At 38.0% G+C, this 17,192-nt stretch overlaps 2 protein-coding genes across 5 annotated transcripts in view; one reads left to right on the forward strand and one right to left on the reverse strand.

Annotated features, from left to right (window-relative positions):
• The window catches only part of IL23R (interleukin 23 receptor), a 64,145-nt gene extending 57,323 nt beyond the window's left edge, over positions 1-6,822 (reverse strand). The window contains 3 exon segments of one of the 2 annotated variants that reach the window (NM_001137621.1): positions 788-1,084; positions 5,141-5,243; positions 6,357-6,423. In NM_001137621.1, the coding sequence (NP_001131093.1) occupies positions 788-1,084; positions 5,141-5,210 (367 nt within the window). In that variant the 5' untranslated portion in view covers positions 5,211-5,243; positions 6,357-6,423. 2 annotated transcript variants of the gene reach the window in all.
• The window catches only part of C6H1orf141 (chromosome 6 C1orf141 homolog), a 186,979-nt gene that overhangs the window by 75,071 nt on the left and 94,716 nt on the right, over positions 1-17,192 (forward strand). The window lies entirely within an intron of this gene.

Below are 17,192 nucleotides of genomic sequence, written 5' to 3' on the forward strand. Positions count from 1 at the left end.
AATAGGATCTGTTTCAAAGTTGATGACATTAGGTTGGAAGACAAAAGAGTAAGTGAAAAACAGATGAAAAGGGCAACACTGGAAATCCGAGGTGGCTCTCCCTCACATATGCTGTGCGTGGCCAGGCTAGTGTTGAAAAAAATGTTTTTTTTTAATGTATTGGCAACATTTAAAAATTTGTGGAGTTCTTCTTGAAATTTCATACTTCTGCCCTCTTGAAGAATCAAAAGATCTAGGAATACTGGGCCCTCATAAATGCTGGAGCCAGGCAGTGGCTGTGCCAGTGCCCGTAGACTATCAGTGAGCTTCCTCTCTGCATAGTTCCTACCAGCCTCCTTTCCTCATGTATTTCACCAGCCTGGCCCCTGGAGACATTTGAATTTGCAATTCCTGCATTAAACTAATATGTGAACTGTATTAATTTGCCTCCTTTTTTTTTTTTTTTTTTTTTTTTTTTTTGGTCTTTTTCTAGGGCTGCATCTGAGGCATATGGAGGTTCCCAGGCTAGGGGTCTAATCGGAGCTGAAGCCTCCAGCCTATGTCAGAGCCACAGCAACACCAGGTCGGAGCCGCATCTGCAACCTACACCACAGCTCATGGCAACGCCAGATCCTTAACCTGCTGAGCGAGGCCAGGGATCAAACCCGCAACCTCATGGTTCCTAGTTGGATTTGTTAACCACTGAACCACGACGGGAACTCCAGTTTGCCTCCAGTTTAACAAGATTGGTAATTACCAGTTAATTGTTAGACTTTCGTTTGGATTTTGAGTGCACCCCAACACTTACATCCAGAAGAAATGTCTTTTCCACATATTAGTGTCTCTTGAAAATATCCAGGACATTCAGCAGTACAGTATACAAAGGCTTGTGGCTCCAGAAAGTTGTTATACCAAAGACGAGATATTGTTTTATTAATTCTTGTGATTTGAAATCTTTCTTTGATGCCATTTTTATAAAAGTAAATTTTCCTTGGTTGGCAGTTCTTAATTGTTGCTTGGCAATATATAGAGATATTCACACCCATCTTAAAAACTGCGGCTGGTTCTACCCAGATGTGGCCAGAGCAGTTTATATTTGTAATCCCTGGAAAACAAATCAATAAAATTAAAAATTCCATGTAAAACATTAAAGCAAGAGAGTCACAAAAATATGCTATGGCATTAAAATTTTTTCAGTTAATTGAATGATTTCCATTGGAAAAGAGTTTCAGGAAGCAGTGGATCACTTAATTACTTAGTTCATTAGAGTGTGTTTTTACCATGTTCTGTTGACATTCAGCAGCGTGACACAAGACCAGAGTCGGCTTTCAGCTTTTCAGCTTCTCTTAACTGTCCAAAGAGCAAATATAATAAGCTCTCCTATGCTAAAAATGAGGACTGAGGCATTTTGAGGTTACCCTGTTTTTTCAAAGGCAGTGTTAGAAATAACAATTGGCAGAGTTCCTTGGTGGCTTAGCAGGTTAAGAATCCAGCATCATCACTGCTGTGGCTCTGGTTATAGCTGTGGTGCAGGTTTGATCCCTAGTCTGGGAACTTTTTCATGTCACAGGTGCAGCCAAAAAAAAAAAGGCAGTAACAATTGGCACTGCAGAATTCAATTCTCTAGCTACTCAATCTTTAATTCTTTTATAGATATAGGCTACATTTATCAGAAAATTATGAGTTTAATGAATAAAATCATACTCTTATTAATGGCAAAATTTATTGCTTGATAACTACTTAAAATTAATCATTAATTTAATAACATGGGAAAATGTTCAGGATATAATTTTAATTAAAAAACAAGGTGCAGGAGTTCCCGTCGTGGTGCAGTGGTTAACGAATCCGACTAGGAACCATGAGGTTGCGGGTTCGATCCCTGCCCTTGCTCAGTGGGTTAACGATCCGGCGTTGCCGTGAGCTGTGGTGTAGGTCGCAGACGTGGCTCAGATCCTGCGTTGCTGTGGCTCTGGCGTAGGCCGGCGGCTACAGCTCCGATTCGACCTCTAGCCTGGGAACCTCCATATGCCTCGAGAGTGGCCCAAGAAATGGCAAAAAAGACAAAATAAATAAATAAATAAATAAATAAATAAATAAATAAATAGATAAAAATAAAAAACCAAAAATGCAAAAAAAAAACAAGGTGCAAAACATTTAGTATAAGCTCAATGTTAAAAATAAATGAAGAGAAATACACTAAAATACTAACAATGATCATCTCTGTAATCATTAGAGTAATTTTTAAATTTTTAATTATATATTTCTGTGTTTTAAAAATTACCTAATAATGTGTTGTTTTTACAAACAAAATCCAATAATTTAAAGTCATTTACATAAACTCAAATGACAGTGCAATGAAATATCAATTAAATTCATATCAAGGAAAATTTTATTTTAGGCTTTTTCTGGAAATACTTGTGTTAAAATATCCCAGGAAGTTCCCACTGTGGTGCAGTGGGTTAAGGATTCAACTGCAGCAGTTCAAGTGGCTGAAGAGGCATAGGTTTGATCCCTGGCCTGTTGTAGTGGGTTAAAGGATCCAGTGTTGCCTCAGCTGTGGCTCGGATTCAGTCCCTGGCCCAGGAACTTCCATATGCCACAGGTGTGGCCATTAAAAATAAATAAATCTGAAAACCTCATCCAAATAGTCATATTTAAAGGTCAGTTTGTTTTTTTTGCTTTTTGGGTTTTTTTTTTTTTTTTTTTTTGGCTTTTTAGGGCTACACTGTGGCATGTGAAAGACCTTAGGCTAGGGGCTGAATCGGAGCAGCAGCTGCTGGCTTACACCACAGCCAAAGCAATGCCAGATCTGAGCCACATCTGGGACCTATACTGCAGCTCATGGCAACGCCAGATCCTTAACCCACTGATCGAGGCCAGGGATTGAACCCGTGTCCTCACGGATACTAGTTGGGTTGGGAACTCGCAGTATTGGATTTTTAATATCCTTCTCTTTGAAATTCAAAGCTTAAAGAATTAACTTTTTGTATAATATAAATGTAATTGAATATGTCTATTTGTGTAGTGGACATTTACATATAAATTATAAATATTTAAAAGCTGAAATAATGATAAAAATAGTTCCATCATTATCAACAGGGAATTGAAGCTGAAGAGATGAAAAGAAGTTTTAAGAAAGCATCTGACTGCTTTAAGTTCAACAATTCAAATTCAGACAAACTGCATCTCAGCACCTTATATGTGAATACTATCATGAAACCATTATGAGTAGTGTTTTGAGAATCCATAGAAAATATAAACAATGTCAGAAGTCTCCAGATTTGGACAAATATCCTGGTTTTCAAAAATGGAATAAAGAAGAACCCCAGAACACTGCACCACTGAGCTTCACAACATTCTGGAATGAATTAGTAAATCAATGATTTTTTGGTACACAGAAAAAAAATCAGTAATTGGTAGGAGTCAATATGGATTATACAAGAATAAATCATACAAATATATTTTAACTTCTCTTTTTAATATGCTAAAATAAGCTATATAAATATGTTAATTTCTTTTTTTTAGATTGATCAGAAATGCTAAACAGTATATTTTTTATTTCAGCAAAGTTATTGAAAAGGATTAACATATCATTGTAGCAGAAAACTTAGAAAATGTAGTCTGGATGATGTTAAAAATATTCAGAGTAGATTGAACAATAATAATAAAGTAATTTCTAATGGATAGCTGGAAGGTCTCTAGTTCCATATGTCACATGGTCTTGTCTTGCTTTTTTATGCTTTATATTAATCACTTGGATACATAAACAGAATTCCTACATATCATTTGCATATTTCCAGGAACTGGAAAAAGTAGCTGGTGCATTGTTTCTCCTAAATCTTTTTGGATAGCTGTTGGTCTGACTCTGGAAGTGTCCGGTCTCCTGCTCGAGGGATTCTAGTTCTCATGGTGGGGTTACTTCTCTATCTCTAATATGCGTGTCCCGACTGACAGAAGACAGTTTTGCTTTTGTCACTAATCTAAGTAACTTGCATGATTTGCAAAGCTTCCTTCAAGGTCTAGAACGCCGCCTTGGTGTTGCTTACCTCCTAGTAAATGAATTGCTATCATCTGCCCAGGACCCTGTGCCCCCCGTAGAAACTCTCAAATGCCAATGTCTTCCCTGCCTGAAGTTCTGGATGATCTTCTTGGATTCCTAAAACCTGCATGTGTCTTTGTCATAGTGTCAGGTGTGTGTGTGTGAATTAAAAGGCAGGAGTCATATCAGCACATAATACTGCTGCACCAATGTGTTGTGAGGAAGACAGGCTTAGCATAGCACCTGACACATAGTAACCATCAACAAATGATTTGTGGAATTGAATTAAGTTCAAATGTTTGGGAGTTCCCGTCGCAGCTCAGTGGAAATGAATCTGACTAGTATCCATGCGGACGCAGGTTAGATCCCTGGCTTCACTCGGTGGGTTAAGGATCTGGCGTTGCTGTGAGCTGTGGTGTAGATCACAGGCACACTTTAGATCTGACATTGCTCTCGCTGTGATGTAGACTGGCAACTGCAGCTCAGATTCGACCCCTAGCCTGGGAACCTCCATATGCCTTGGGTGTGGCCCTTAAAAAAAAAAAAAGTTTGATGAATTATCATACAGATTACAATTGTCCAAAGATAGAATATGCCAACTCAAAATAATAAACTCCTTTGGGAAAATGTTGGCATATGAATTTAAGGTCTGTCTGCTAGAGATGCTTGATAAAGGAATCCTAATTAGCAGGGAGGTTGACTTTATTTCACGTCACGTAATTTTTTTTTTTTTTTTGGCTTTTTAGGGCAGCACCAGCAGCATATGGAGGTTCCCAGGCTAGAGGTCTAAACGGAGCTACAGCTGCCGGTCTACACCACAGCCACAGCAACACCAGGTCTGAGCCTCGTCTTTGACCTACACTACAGCTCACGGCAATGCTGGATCCTTAACCCACTGAGTGAGGCCAGGGATCAAACCCGAAACCTCATGGTTCCTAATCAGATTCGTTTCTGCTGTCCACGACGGGCACTCCATGCCACGTAATTTTTTTGTGTGCGTATAATCTTCCCACTCTAATAATTTTTGACTCTTCAGAGCTCCTGATATAATGCCATGAACATAATAAACACTCAGTATTTTATTTGAATAAAAGATAGTAATAGGTACTGAAAATACTGTACCTCCATGACACCAATTGAAGAATATGTAAAGAGCTATGACCACATCCCATTGAGTTGTGACCTGATTCATGCCTGAAAGCAGGAAAGTGCTCTTTGTCGCTTTCTAGAAAAAATATGAAAAATGTGTAAATGGTAATATTTTATAGAACAATAACAAAGTCATAAAAAAATAACCTTTTTTTTCTAGCAGTTGTTTTTGATGAGATCTTTGATTAGGAAGACAAGAAAGGGAAGAAGGAAAAAAAGGAGGGAGGAAGGAAACAGGGCAAAGAAGAGTCACTGGTGTGTGAGGAGGTATAATAAATAGAGGTGGAGGAATAAAGCAAAAGAATGGAATTTCATACCCTTCAAAATCGCTCTGAATTATCATAGTAGGGCCTTTTGACCCTTGATAAAATACAATTCCTTCTAATCGTGTCTCTCTCATCAGTAATCTCTTTCTGCTCTAACACCTGATGCTTCATTCTTTTCCTGAAGAGTCTATATGCCTTTTGAGGTTTACATACCTTTCAAGATCCGGAAATATCAGTCTTTGATGGGTAAAACTTAGGAAAAGCCAAAAATCTCAGAACTTCCAGAGAAAAGTCTTTCAAAATGAAGAAAGAGGAAGTGAGACAAAGGCTTATGTGCTATCACCAGTTAAAGATACAGAAAACCCTTTTATCTGTAGAGAGCTCATCAGAAACACATCATAGACATTTCAAACAGTATTGCCACTAATTTACAACTGTGGTTAGATACTCAGTTAATCAGTTACCTACCTTATTGGACAATTCATTTATCCAATAGTCAACATTATTCAGTTATTTTAACTTGTTTAATAAAACTTGAACCTTTCATATAAAACAACAAAGCTCATGAATTATCACAGTGCACAAGATTCTGATACCATTTTTTAAAACTGGGGTCCCCATGACGTATGACTCTTGGGATCCCTTTCGTAATTTGTTAGTCATCGTTGATCTTCTCTTTAAAAATAATAGGCAAACAAGCTCTAAGATAGTTAGAAGTTAACTCTTCACCTCACAGAATATATGCAATAATATTGTTTTAAAGCGATGGGATGTCAGACAATATTACAGATTCAAACATTCATCAGTAACCACTGTAGGAACTATCACAAGAACTTAGAAGAGAAAAAACATCTTGGCCCATGTATTTCCAAAAGGAAATATAGCTGTTTTTTTGAGTATGAAGATGATCTGTGTCTCTTTACCTTTCACCTTGTTTGAAGCACATAATTCCACTTCAGAGCCAGGCTGCTACCCTTCTTGCCTCTATCACGTCTTCTTTCTTTACTGCCTACCCATCAACGATCACTTCAGATGTTCAGCAGTGAGGCAAATGGAAATGTCAGCAAAGCCCCGACCTACATTTCAGATTCTTGAAGAGGAACTCAAACTGCCCGGTTCAAAATGACTGGCTCTTATGTCACTATTTGGGAAAACCCAGATTTCTGAAAGTGAACTGCTTTGTCAGTACTTTTTTTTTTTTCTCATCTTAGTTTAAAACTATCTGTATCATCCTAGAGGTGGAATACCGATAGATGCTTTAACTCTCAAAATCTGTGCCACTAATGACGCATGGTTTTAATTTGCAACCAAGGTTGATATTCACAATAAACCTGTTTCTTAAGAAAGTTTAAATGCTATTATTGCACATTTATTTTACAAGCATTTTTGAACATCTCATATGATGTGCCAGGGGTCGAATGGGAGCCGGGGTGTAGGTCACAGATGGAGTTTGGATCTGGTGGTGTTGTGGCTGTGGTGTTGGCCAGCAGCTGCAGCTCTGATTGGACCCCTAGCCTGGAAACGTCTATATGGCACAGGTGTGGTCCAAAAGAAAGAAAGAAAGGGAAGGGAGGGGAGAGAGAGAGAGAAAGGAAGGAAGGAAGAGGAAAAGGATATCAGCTAATTTTTTGGGAAATTTGGACAGTGGAGATGAGGTTGATGGACAGCTCAGTGCAAATCAGGACCCACTTATTCATTTTAATGGGGGCTAGTGGTAGTTCTTAACTATGTTTCCAAAAATGTCTGTCATGTATATCTTTTCTTTGGTGAACAGTCTGTTGAAATCTTTTGTCCATTTTTATTGGTTTATTGTTTTTCTTATTACTGAGTTTTGAGAGTTCTTTATATGGCTTGGAAACCAGTCCTTTAGGAGACACACATTTTGCAAATATTTTGCCCTAGTCTGTGGCTTAGTTTTTCATTTTTTATCAATATCTTTTGAAAGAAGTTTCTAATTTTAATTAAGTCCAACTCATTAATTTTTTTTTGTCTTTTTGCCTTTTCTAGGGCTGCTTCCGCAGCATATGGAGGTTACCAGGCTAGGGGTCCAATCGGAGCTGTAGCTGCCGGCCTATGCCACAGCCACAGCAATGCAGGATCCGAGCTGCATCTACAACCCACACCACGGCTCACGGCAACGTGGGATCCTTAACCCACTGAGCAAGGCCGGGGATTGAACCCGCAATCTCATGGTTCCTAGTTGGATTTGTTAACCACTGCGCCATGACAGGAACTCCCCCAACTCATTATTTTAATGATTCTTTTTTTGTCCTGTGAGCCTCTGCTTATATTTTTATCAATGGATCAATATATAATCTTGCTTTATGTGTGTTTCTGTTTAAAGATCTTATTTAACTTATATTGTTGACTCAGTGACATTGAACTCAGGGCCAATGGCCCTATGTAATTCATTCCTGAACAAAGCTTAACTAACATGCATGTTCTTTGTAATGTAATTGCAGGCTTCTGGAACTTAGGAGCACTAGACTACTTCAGGATTATACTTGGGGGCCATTTTAAAGAGAAAAATCACCAACAAAAAGCACAAAAGGTGAAAAACATAACACTAAATAGACAACAGAAAGGGCACTTGATTACAGTATGAGAGTAAATTAGCTGGGAACTTGCACCTTGGGTGTCTCAACTTTCACCAGTGTATAAATCTCTGCAAATGACTAGCAAAGTCCTGTAAGTACTGATTTTCAGTTTATAAATAAATTTTAGCTAGTAAATAAGTTCACCAAATAATACCAAATTGGAATGATGAGGATCAACTATGTAATGTCTCATGTAAGCGGTTTGACTTCATTTGTTAATCAGAAAAATCAAGACCCATTAGCTTCGCTTTCTTCCCATTGGTGGGGTTACTATCTGGGGACCCCAGTACAGTCCAATTTATACTTGTCACAGGGTGATTATGTATAACACTCCATTTTATTTTCAAAATGATTCCAGTTTGGAAGGTATATTGTCACCCTCTCATAAGCCTGTGAGTAATAAACTCTTTATTTCCTAAAAGTTACATAATTTCAAGTTTTTTTCTAGCCTTTTGTAAAAGTTTGGAATGGTTGTTGGCCTAGGCGATGAAAAGGGTGATTGAGTATAAAATGCATGATCTTGAAAACATATCATGTTAAACTAGTATATTTGGAGTTAACACATCATCAGGGTAAATACATTATAATGCAACATTTAGATTTTTTCCAGCTTTTCAAAAAAGATCCACTTTAGGGAACTTCAGAGCAGAAGGAAACAGAACTGTAGTCCATATGCAGTTGTGCTTTTCTATAAATTTACCTGCCTGTTGTGAGTTGAAGATATCTCTAGTTTCCCTTTCCAGAGGCAGCAAACATTGTCATAAACAGACTGACTACTAGAAAAGACTCCTTGAAGTGGATTGGTTGGCCTCTCCCTGTTTAAAAAGTATAGCTAGACCAAGACCGTTGCTTAGCAATACTGGTCTGCCATTGAGGAAGAGACCTAGAGGGATCTATCTTGCCTCAGAATTCAGAAGCCATATATGGGTGGGAATGAGCAGGAAAGAGTAGACTGTTGATCTCTGAAATGGGAACTTGGTGACTCCCTGATTCTGAAAAGAGGTGGAAGACCTACTACCTCTCTATAGGAAAGTGATATGGCAGCCCCAGCCCATTTTGGGGGGGGTGGGGGAGGGGTGGTATATGGAAGTTTCCAGGCCAGGAATCAAACCCATGTCACCCAAATCCCTACAGTGACAACGTCGGATCCTTAACCCACTGTGCCACAAGAGAATTCCAGCCCTGGCATTTTGAAATGGGCCTGGCTTGGGACAGATAATCTGGTTAGAGAGGAGGACTAGGGAACTCTCTTGAATTTGTGCCTGCAAAGCAGTTACCCTATTTCTACTTAGATTACTGCATTTCTTTGAAGTGGCTTTTGGTAGGGGAGACTCTCTGAACATTATCATGTGTAAAGCTCCTAAGCCTTCCCCTTGAAGGTATAACTAAATATGCAAATCCTATTAGGTAGACCTGATTTGAAAGGCTTAACATTTTATGTCAGAGTAATCTAGCAATTCTGAATGGAAATCAAGCTCATGGAAGAGTGGGGAGACTGGTGGGTGGTTGGATGAGTTATTTTCTGAAGAAGGGAAGATGGCAAGGCTACCCAAAGAGACCAGAGGAAGTCCCCTATTATAGAGATATGCTCAGGGATGATATTTGCACATATCTGCACAATGCTTGGTCGCTAGGATACATTGGTACAACCCACTATCTCTCTACACCCGGGTGGAAAACAGGTGTCCGCATTTGAGAGGGCTTACTGTACTACGATGACCGAAGGGTGACTGGGTCCCTCCTCACTCCCTACCTGGGACAAGACATGTATCCAGCCTCCTCCTTGGGCAGTCATGAATCGAACCAGGATGAAAGAAGAGGGCCTTTAGAAAGGCAACACAAAAATAAGACAGGAGGGCTTTTTTTCCCCTTAGGCAAATAACAGGAGTTATGCTTCGAAACAACTCCCCCAGTTCGTGGTGGAATGAAAGTCTTATTGTTGAGCAGATGTTGGTTCAGAAAGTGGTTTTCTCCTCCCAGTGTCTTCTTTAAACCACCCCAAAGGGAGGCAACTGCATAAGGGGGCCCCTTACAATTGAGAATGAGAGGAGACAAGCCTGCTGCGAGGATGAATGGACTTGTGCAGTAGCCATTCCTCAGGCCTATGTAAGGTTGTTTCTATGTATACTGCATTAAGGGTTCTGATCCTGGAGTCAAGAACGCTTGCACTCTTTAATATCCTGCAGTTTATACGTCCTATTGAAGTGAAGATTTGTTTGGGTAATTGATGTGTCAGCCTGCCTTTCTGTTGTTGCAGGCCTCGTAAAGGGGCTACGTATTCCTTAAGTGCTTTCTATGGGCCAGCCTAGACTAGGTAGGGGTTGTGACTACAAAGATGTTAACAGCTTTCCAGGACCCTGAAGTAAGAAAGAAGATTGTATTTCAAAATTACAAGGAAAAACAATAAAGTGTTAATGGAAAGACAGGAAAATAGAGGAATAGAGAGGACTGCAAAGGAGCCTCAGGTTCATACTTTTGCAAGCGTCAGCCCCGAATGCCAACTCGTGAAAAGCACGGTTTGCGTGATCTGGGTCAATGACTCAGGCTGGGTTTCTCGCCTGTTCCCTCTAGTTTGATCTCGCACTTGTGACTGAACTAGATCTTATGGAACCAAATACTCTGGTTTCTCATCGGATCGTATAAATCTTTTGGCTTTTTTTATGGTACCAGCATTCCTCATTCAGCTGCCTCTAGTGCTACCCTGTCCTCCTCCAGTGGGTGTAGACCACACCGTATCACTTTGCCTCACCAGTAGTGCCCAGCTCATCCTCTGGGCCTGCCCTACTTTTCAACGTTCCCAACTGAGTAATTGCGAAAAGTACAATTTCAGTTCCACAATCTTAATTTAAGAAGATAACAGAAAATGTTATTCATTTCAGAAAGCTTTAATCAAAAATATTGAACTTGGGGAGTTCCCTGATAGCCTAGCAGTTAAGGACTTGGTATTGTCACTGCTGTGGCTCAGGTTTCTGCTGTGGCTTGGGTTGGATTTGCAGTCTGGGAACTTCACAGGTTGTGGGTATGGCCAAAAAACATTGAACTTATTTTTCTAAGTTCAAGGCCTTGAAGTTATACATTTTAATTATCCTGAGGACACTTTTTGCCTGGAAAAAACTCATTTTTCAAATCTGCCAGATAAATGAGGTGTCACTTTATTAATTTTCTCCACTACCGAATTAACAATGCCATTATTCATAACGAGTTATATAGACTCTTTGAAGAGAAATAAACATCATAAATCTTTTGGTTCATCCAAAGGATGGAACCTACATGCAGCTGCTCAATGGTTTTCAGTATCAAACCCCTTATGGCTCATTCAGCTCTGTTAGAGGAATCTGAGCTGCTGATTGAATCATCCCCATTTCCTGTGAGGTGTGGATTAAAGGTCAACTTTACCTTATTTCCTATAGGCTTGTTAGAGGCTTAAGACTGCTAAGAAGTGGAGGTGGTTCAAAACCTTCAATACACACCTCTAGCTCTTGGAGTCTTCATGTGTACTTTTAAGGAGATCAGTTTCCAGATTCTCAACTTGCTAATGTGCCCTTTCCTAAATTTGGTTTCTCTTAGAACAAGCCTGGATTCACAGTAGTCATCCTTTCTCTTCTTAAAGAATGGCATCCATCCCAAATCTCAGCGCTGTGCATTACACTGGGGATAATTAGCTCCAGGGTACCAAGCAGACAGAGAAATGGGAATACTGGTTTCAGGGATGACTCTTTGGATAACTAATCAAGTTGCTTTAAACACATAAGGCTTCTAATCATTTCTTGCACTGCATATATCTTTTTAGAAAAGCAAAGCTTACTAAAAATACTTGTATTTCAGCCCTTGTTGACATACTCTGATTTTTAGCCAACTTGGGGCTTTTGGGGTCCATTTTGGAAATTCTGGATGTTGGGCATCAGAAGCCATGTGGGGAGCTTAGGGTTATCCTCTTAAATGTAAATGAGATTGTTGGTGGACTGTCACATTTTTTTCCTAGACACGTTGGATAAAATTCATGTGTAAAATTTTACTTGATTTCTTTCAAGTTTGCTGTACATTATGGAATAAAATAGTTAAATGTTATGTTATCAAATTATGTCATGGCAGAGTTCCCGTCGTGGCTCAGTGGTTAATGAATCCAACTAGGAACCATGAGGTTGCAGGTTCGATCACTGGTCTTGCTCAGTGGGTTAAGGATCCGGCATGGCCGTGAGCTGTGGTGTAAGTTGCAGACTCGGCTTGCATCCGGAGTTGCTGTGGCTCTGGCGTAGGCTGGCAGCTGCAGTTCCGTTTAGACCCCTAGCCTGGGAACCTCCATATGCCGTGGAAATGGCCCAAGAAATGGCAAAAAAAAAAGAAAAAGTTATATCATGGCATATTTGTTCCTACTACACCTAGTCTCACTTATTTCATCTTATAAACCGTTCAGTAATTTCTATTGTCTATTTAAAAAGAAGTAAACTTATTTACTAATATTCTGTTTAATATTTAGATGCTAATTAAAACATATGCAAAGGGGTACATAATTTTTAAAGTTTATTTTAATGGTATTTAAAGAAAACATTTGGAAGACCACTGCACTAGTATTCACCCATACTAGCAAAACAAAAAAACATGTGTGGAAAAAAATACACCAAAATAGCAATAGTGGTCTCTTTGGATTATGGAATTATGGTTATTTTTTCTTCCTTTTGCTTTCCTACAACTTCCTATTTTTTTTAGGATGCGTATATTATATATGATAATTTAAAACCATTTAAATAATATTAGACCCATTAAGGACAGGAAGTCTTTAAAGGGAGGGGTATAATCCTTTCTAATCAATTCTGAAATATGAGGCAGCTGGAGGGAATTATTGGTGTGTCTATGATGTACACATTTCATTTAGGCAAATTCAACTATAAGTAGAGACAGGGAGAATTTTTATCCTGTTAAATTATCCTTCATTCTTCTTGCTATCTTCTTTAAAAGAGACCTTGGACTTTTAGTGACTTAAAGAAAAGACAAGCTATATAAAAAATGCAATAATAATGAATATTTTAAAAAGTGAAGTTTATTGTATATATTTAAAGTGTACAATGTGATGATTTGGTATTATGTATACATATGTGGAATGAATCAAGTTAATCAACACATTCATCACCTCTCATGGTTATTCTTGTGTGTGTGTGTGTGTGTGTGTGTGTGTACTTCAGACCTACTCTCTTAGCAAAATTTCTAGTATAAAATATGATACTGTTATTATACTATGTTTTATACTATACTAATACTATATTATTAATATAATACTATTAACTACATTCACTATGCTTACATTAGAGCCTCAGAACTTATAAACAAAATTTTGTACCCTTGGATCAACATCTCCCCATTTCCCTCACCCCACAGCCCCTGGGAACTACCATTCTACTCTCTGTTTCTATGAATTTGGCTTTTTTTTATAGATCGCTCATGTAAGTTATAACAAACATTCTCTGTCTGGTTTATTTCATTTAGTGTAGTGTCCACCAGATTCATCCATATTGTTGCAAAAGGCAGGATTTCTTTCCTTCTCATGGCTGAATAATATTCCATTGTGTGTGTGTGTCTATGTGTGTTCTTCATTGTCTTTCATCAATGTCTTGAAGTTTTCAGTGTACAGATCTTTCACTTCCTTGGTTAAATTTATTCTTAAGTATTCTATTGTTTTTGATGCTGTTTAAATGGATTTTTAAAAATTTTCTCTGTTGGGAGTTTCCGTCGTGGTGCAGCAGAAACGAATCTGACTGGGAGCCATGAGGTTGCAGGTTCGATCCCTGGCCTTGCTCAGTAGTTAAGGATCTGGCATTGCCATGAGCTGTGGTGTAGGTCACAGACATGGCTCGGACCTTGCATTGCTATGGCTGTGGCATAGGCCAAGGGCTACAGCTCTGATTCGACCCCTAGCCAGGGAACCTCTATGTGCCATGGGTGTGGCCTTAAAAAGACAAAAAGACAAAAAAAAATTTCTCTTTCATATAGTCTGATGTTAGTGTATAGAAATGCAAATGATTTTGGATATTGATTTTGTATTCTGAAACTGTGCTGAATTTATGTATTAGTTCTAGTCATTTTTTGGTGGCATCTTTAGGATTACTCTCTATATTAAATAATGTCATCTGCAAACAGAAACAATTTCTATTTCAATTTAGATACCTTTGATTTCTTTTTCTTGCCTAATTGCTCAGGCTTGGAATTCCAGTACCATACTGAAAGACGTGATGAGAGTGGACATCCTTGTCTTATTCCTAATCTTAACTTTTAGTTTTTCTCTATTGAAGATGATGTTGCTTATGAGATTTTCATATATGAGGTATATTCCTTCTATACCTAATATACTCAGAGTTTTTATCATGAAAGAATGTTGAATTTTGTCAAATGCTCTTTCTACATCTATAGAGATGATCGTATGATTCTTACCCTTCATTCTGTTAATATGTATCACATTTTTTGATTTGCATATGTTGAACCATACTTGCACCCCAGGGATAAACCTCACTTGATCATGGTGTGTGATCTTTTTAATGTGCTATTAAATTCAGTTTGCTAGTATTTTGTTGAGGATTGGTGCATCTATGTTCATCAGGGAAATTGCCCTTGATTTTCTTTTCTTGTGAACTTGGCTGGCTTTGTTATTATGGTAATGCTGACTTCATAAATTGAGTTTGGAAGTATTCCTTCCCCTTCAAGTTTTTTGGAGAAAGATTGCTCTTAATTCTTCTTTAAATGTTTGGTAGAATTCACAAGTGATGCTGTCTTGTCTTGAACTTTTCTTTAGATACTGATTTTGCTCCTTAATAGTGATAGGTCTCATATGTTCTGTTTCTTCTTTATTCAATATTGTAGGTTATATGTTTCGAGGAATTTAATCTATTCTAGATTATCCAATTTGTTGGCATATAGTTGTTCATAGTAGTCTTTCAGGATCGTTTATATTTCTGCAGCATTGTTTGCAATGTCCCTGATTTCGTTTATTTGGGTTTCTCTCCTTTTTCCTTAGTCTAACCAATGGTTTGTCAATGTTGTCTATCTTTTCAAAAAATTCAGCTCTTAAGAGTTCCCACTGTGGCATAGTGGGTTAAGAATTGACTATAGTATCTTGGGTGGCTGCTAGGCACAGGTTCAATCCCTGGCCCAGCACAGTGGGTTAAAGTTGGTGTTGCTGCAGCTGCAGCATAGTTACAGCTAAAGCTCTGATTCATTCTTTGGGCTGGGGACTTCCATGTGCCACAGGTGCAGCCATGAATAAAAAGAAATAAACTTTTAGTTTTATTCATCTTTTCTATTATTTTTCTAGTCACCCCTTCATTTATTTATGCTCAGATCTTTGTAATTTCCTTCCTTCTAACTTTGAGCTTAATTTGTTCTTTTTTTTTTTTTCAACTTTCTTGAGATGTAAAGTTAGGTTTCTTATTTGTGATCTTTCTTTTTACTAATGTACATGTTTATTGCTATGATAATTATTATTAACAATAGAATTATCATTTATTATTATTATTATTACCATTGGCTTTGATGGGAAATTTATATTATTTTCTAAAAATGATTGAAAGCAATAGCAGAAAAAAGTTTTCTTTATTCGTTTACTACTTCTAATCAGTGGAAAAATATTTATAAAAATATTCATATTTATTTCATGATGTTCAAAATTTGTTTATTTATTTACTTATTTATTTATTTTGCTTTTTAGGGCCGCACCCGCAAGATATGGAGGTTCCCAGGCTAGGGGTCGAATCAGACCTGCAGCTGCTGGCCTACACCACAGCCATAGCAACACAGGATCCTAGCTGCGTCTGTGACCTACACCACAGCTCACGGCAACTCCAGATCCATGACCCACTGCGCGAGACCAGGGATCAAACCCGCCACTTCATGGTTACTAGTTGGATTCATTTCCACTGCACTACAACGGGAACTCCTATTTATTTATTTGTTTGTTTGTTTATTTGTTTATTTATTTATTGGCTGTGCCTGTGGTGAAATTCCCAGGCCAGGGATAGAATCTGTGCCACAGCAGTGACCTGAGCTGCAGCGATACAATGCCAGATCCTTAAAAACTAGGCCTCCAGGGAACTCCCAAAATATTTTTAGAGAATTTTTCAGATAAAGAGTAATAGAACATAGCATGATCAAGGCACACATTCACTACTCAGTTTTGGAGGCCTCTCATTCACTTGGCCTTCATGTATAATTAAAATGGAGGCTCGCATTGTAAGGATGATTTTAAGCTGTTCAAAATACCAGAGATATCCAATAAGATATTCTAATTCTATTTTTCCAGTATTTATTTATTTACTTACTTATTTTGTATTTCACTCTTTGCCCCATCCCTCTCCCCTCTGGCAATCACCTGCTCTCTCTCTGTGTCTGTTTTCTGATGTTTGTTCATTTGTTTTGTTTTTTAGATTCCACATATAAGTGAAGTCATGCAGTATCTGTCATTCTTTATCCACTGTTTCACTTAGCATAACACTTTCTAGGTCCATACATGTTGTTAGAAATGGCAGGACTTTATTTTTTTTTATGGCTGGATAATATCCCATTTATATATATATAATGTATAAAATAATTATATAATATAAAATATATATTCACAACTCTTTACCTGGTCATCTATCAATGAGCACTTAGTTTGCTTCCATAATCTTGGCTGTTGAGATTAATGCTGCAATGAACATAGAGGTGCATATACTTTTTGAATTAATGTTTTTGTTTTCTTTGGGAAAATACCCAGAAATGGAATTACTGGATTGTAGGGTTGTTCTATTGCAATCTTTTTTTGCGGAATCTCTATACTGTCTTCCAGAGTGGCTGCATGAATATACATTCTTATCAACTTTGCACAAGTGTTCCCTTTTCTCCGTATATTCACCAACATTTGTTATATGTTGTCTTTTTGATAATAGCCATTCTGAGGTGAGGTGATATCTCATTGTGGGTTTGATTTGCCTTTCCCTTCTGATTAGTAATGTTGGCCATCTCTTCCTGTGTCTGTTGGCTATATGTATGTCTTTTTTGGAAAAATGTCTATTCAGGTCCTCTGCCCATTTTTCTTTTTTTCTCTTTTTTTAACTCAATGAATTTTATTAGATTATAGTTGTACAACTATAATCACAACCCAATTTTATAGCATTTCCATCTGAAACCCGAGCCCATCCC

This window comes from Sus scrofa, chromosome 6 (genome assembly GCF_000003025.6).
Source record: "Sus scrofa isolate TJ Tabasco breed Duroc chromosome 6, Sscrofa11.1, whole genome shotgun sequence".
NCBI lineage: Eukaryota > Metazoa > Chordata > Mammalia > Artiodactyla > Suidae > Sus > Sus scrofa.